The sequence below is a fragment of the Chaetura pelagica genome, unplaced genomic scaffold (assembly GCF_000747805.2).
Source record: "Chaetura pelagica isolate M959 unplaced genomic scaffold, ChaPel_1.0 scaffold1407, whole genome shotgun sequence".
NCBI classification, from domain to species: domain Eukaryota; kingdom Metazoa; phylum Chordata; class Aves; order Apodiformes; family Apodidae; genus Chaetura; species Chaetura pelagica.
Genome location: NW_009953954.1, coordinates 153,857 through 155,487, shown reverse-complemented (window position 1 = coordinate 155,487; position 1,631 = coordinate 153,857). Strand labels below are relative to the sequence as shown.

The following is a 1,631-nucleotide window of genomic DNA, read 5'->3' as shown; positions in this document are numbered from 1 at the left end:
GCCTGGCACAGACACAGGGCCCGGTGCTGGGCACCATGGGTGGGAGGGATGTGGCAGCACTGCAGGACACAGGGATGAGCCCGGGAGGCAGCTGCAGGCGGGCTGTGAAGCCACAGCAGGGCCTGGCTCTTGAGTGCCTGTGCCCGGCCACCCAGCTCCAGGCACAGCTGCTAATGCCAAAGGCATGTGGTTGGACCAGCGGCTCCAATGGGGAAACACCCAGAGCATGGTCAGGCCCTATGGATTCCTGAGCCCAGCCAGCCCTGCCAGCCCCACGGCACTGCAGGAAGGGAAGAAGGAGCCTCTGGTGGGCAAAGCTGTGGCTGGGGTCAGGTCGTGAACCAAGCAGGAGCTGCCCATGGGCATTGCTGCCGGGGCTGCCCCAGCTGGAACAAGTAGGAGGATGCATGGAGACTTCAGCTGGTGCCACAAGCAGCATAGGGGGCTGCAGCCCCTGGGCAGGGGCTTTCACCAGGCACTGACCGCCCGGCACCACCAGGCATCACCTTTCTGGGGACAGTCATGCCCTCACCAGGAGCAGACAGGGTGGATGCGGCACCAGGGCAGCGTGAGGTCTCCGGAGCATTTAGCTCCTTGGGGTGATGTGCAAGGGGGGATTTTCAGCCCAGCCTTTGAGCTGCCACCAGCCCTGGGACCCGCAGACCTGGCCCAATGAAGCTGCTGACAAGCAGCAGGCGTGGGGAAGGGCTGAGCAAATGCCTGAGAACCCATCCTGCTTGATCACCGTCTGGAGCTGCTGCTATTTATAACAAAGGACTCTGCTTTTTCTAAAAATAATGCTCTGTTGCTGCTCCCAGTGCCCCAGCCAGCTCTGCTGCCCTTTGCTCACAGGTGCCGGCCAGTGCCCGGCTCCATGTGGGGGGCAGGTCCTGGGCTGCTTCCAGTCCCCCAGCCCAGCGGGGTTCCATGCGAGTCTCAAACTTGGGGAGCCCTGGGATGGCCCCTCCCCCCCTGCAGCCACCACTGGCCTGGCTGGTCCAGCAGCTGTTAAGGAGCTGAGCAGAGCCTGGTGCTGGTTATCTGCTGGTAACCAGCACGAGCCCCACGCGACAGCCTGGAGCCACTGGGCAGGCCCTGATGCTACACGGCAGAGGGAACATGTTGGGACTCTTGGTGCTGGCAGCACACCTGGTCAGGACTCCCAACAGCTCCTGACCCCTCAGGGGGTTCCTTGGGCTGGGCTACCTCGTCCTGCTGCTGGACAGGTGACATCCTCCTGTGCTGGCCAGGAGACAGAGCAGCCCCCGTGGTCCCAGGACATGGGATGGGGGATGCTGCTCCCCTCCCCAGTATCCTTCCTGCTCCAAGCCCCAGTGCTTTGCCAGCCCCCCAGGATGCTGGGGTCCCACAGCACTGCCACCCAGAGGGGGCCTGGGTGGGAGCAGGTGACCACGGCCTTGAGGCAGGACCCTGGTGCTGGCCTCAGCCCCAGGGGCTAATCCTGCTGCTGCTTCCCAGGCTCTAGATCCCGCACAGCCCGGGGCAGCCCCAACATCCTGCAGTGCTGGACCCCTCCATGTCCCCCGGGATGTGATGCCCGGACCCCCGGGGGGGCTGCAGCGCGTGACCCCCGGGCGCAGCCGGCACCGCGCCCCACACAACGCCCCGCA

The 1,631-nt window shown here is 65.1% G+C and overlaps 1 protein-coding gene across 1 annotated transcript in view; it reads right to left on the bottom strand.

The window, feature by feature from the left end:
• FGF22 (fibroblast growth factor 22) overlaps nucleotides 1–929 on the bottom strand; it is a 1,994-nt gene extending 1,065 nt beyond the window's left edge. Inside the window, exon 1 of the mRNA XM_010001844.1 lies at nucleotides 851–929. Coding sequence (XP_010000146.1) covers nucleotides 851–929 — 79 coding nt within the window. The remainder of the gene's footprint in view (nucleotides 1–850) is intronic.
• Between the last annotated feature and the right edge of the window lie 702 nt (nucleotides 930–1,631).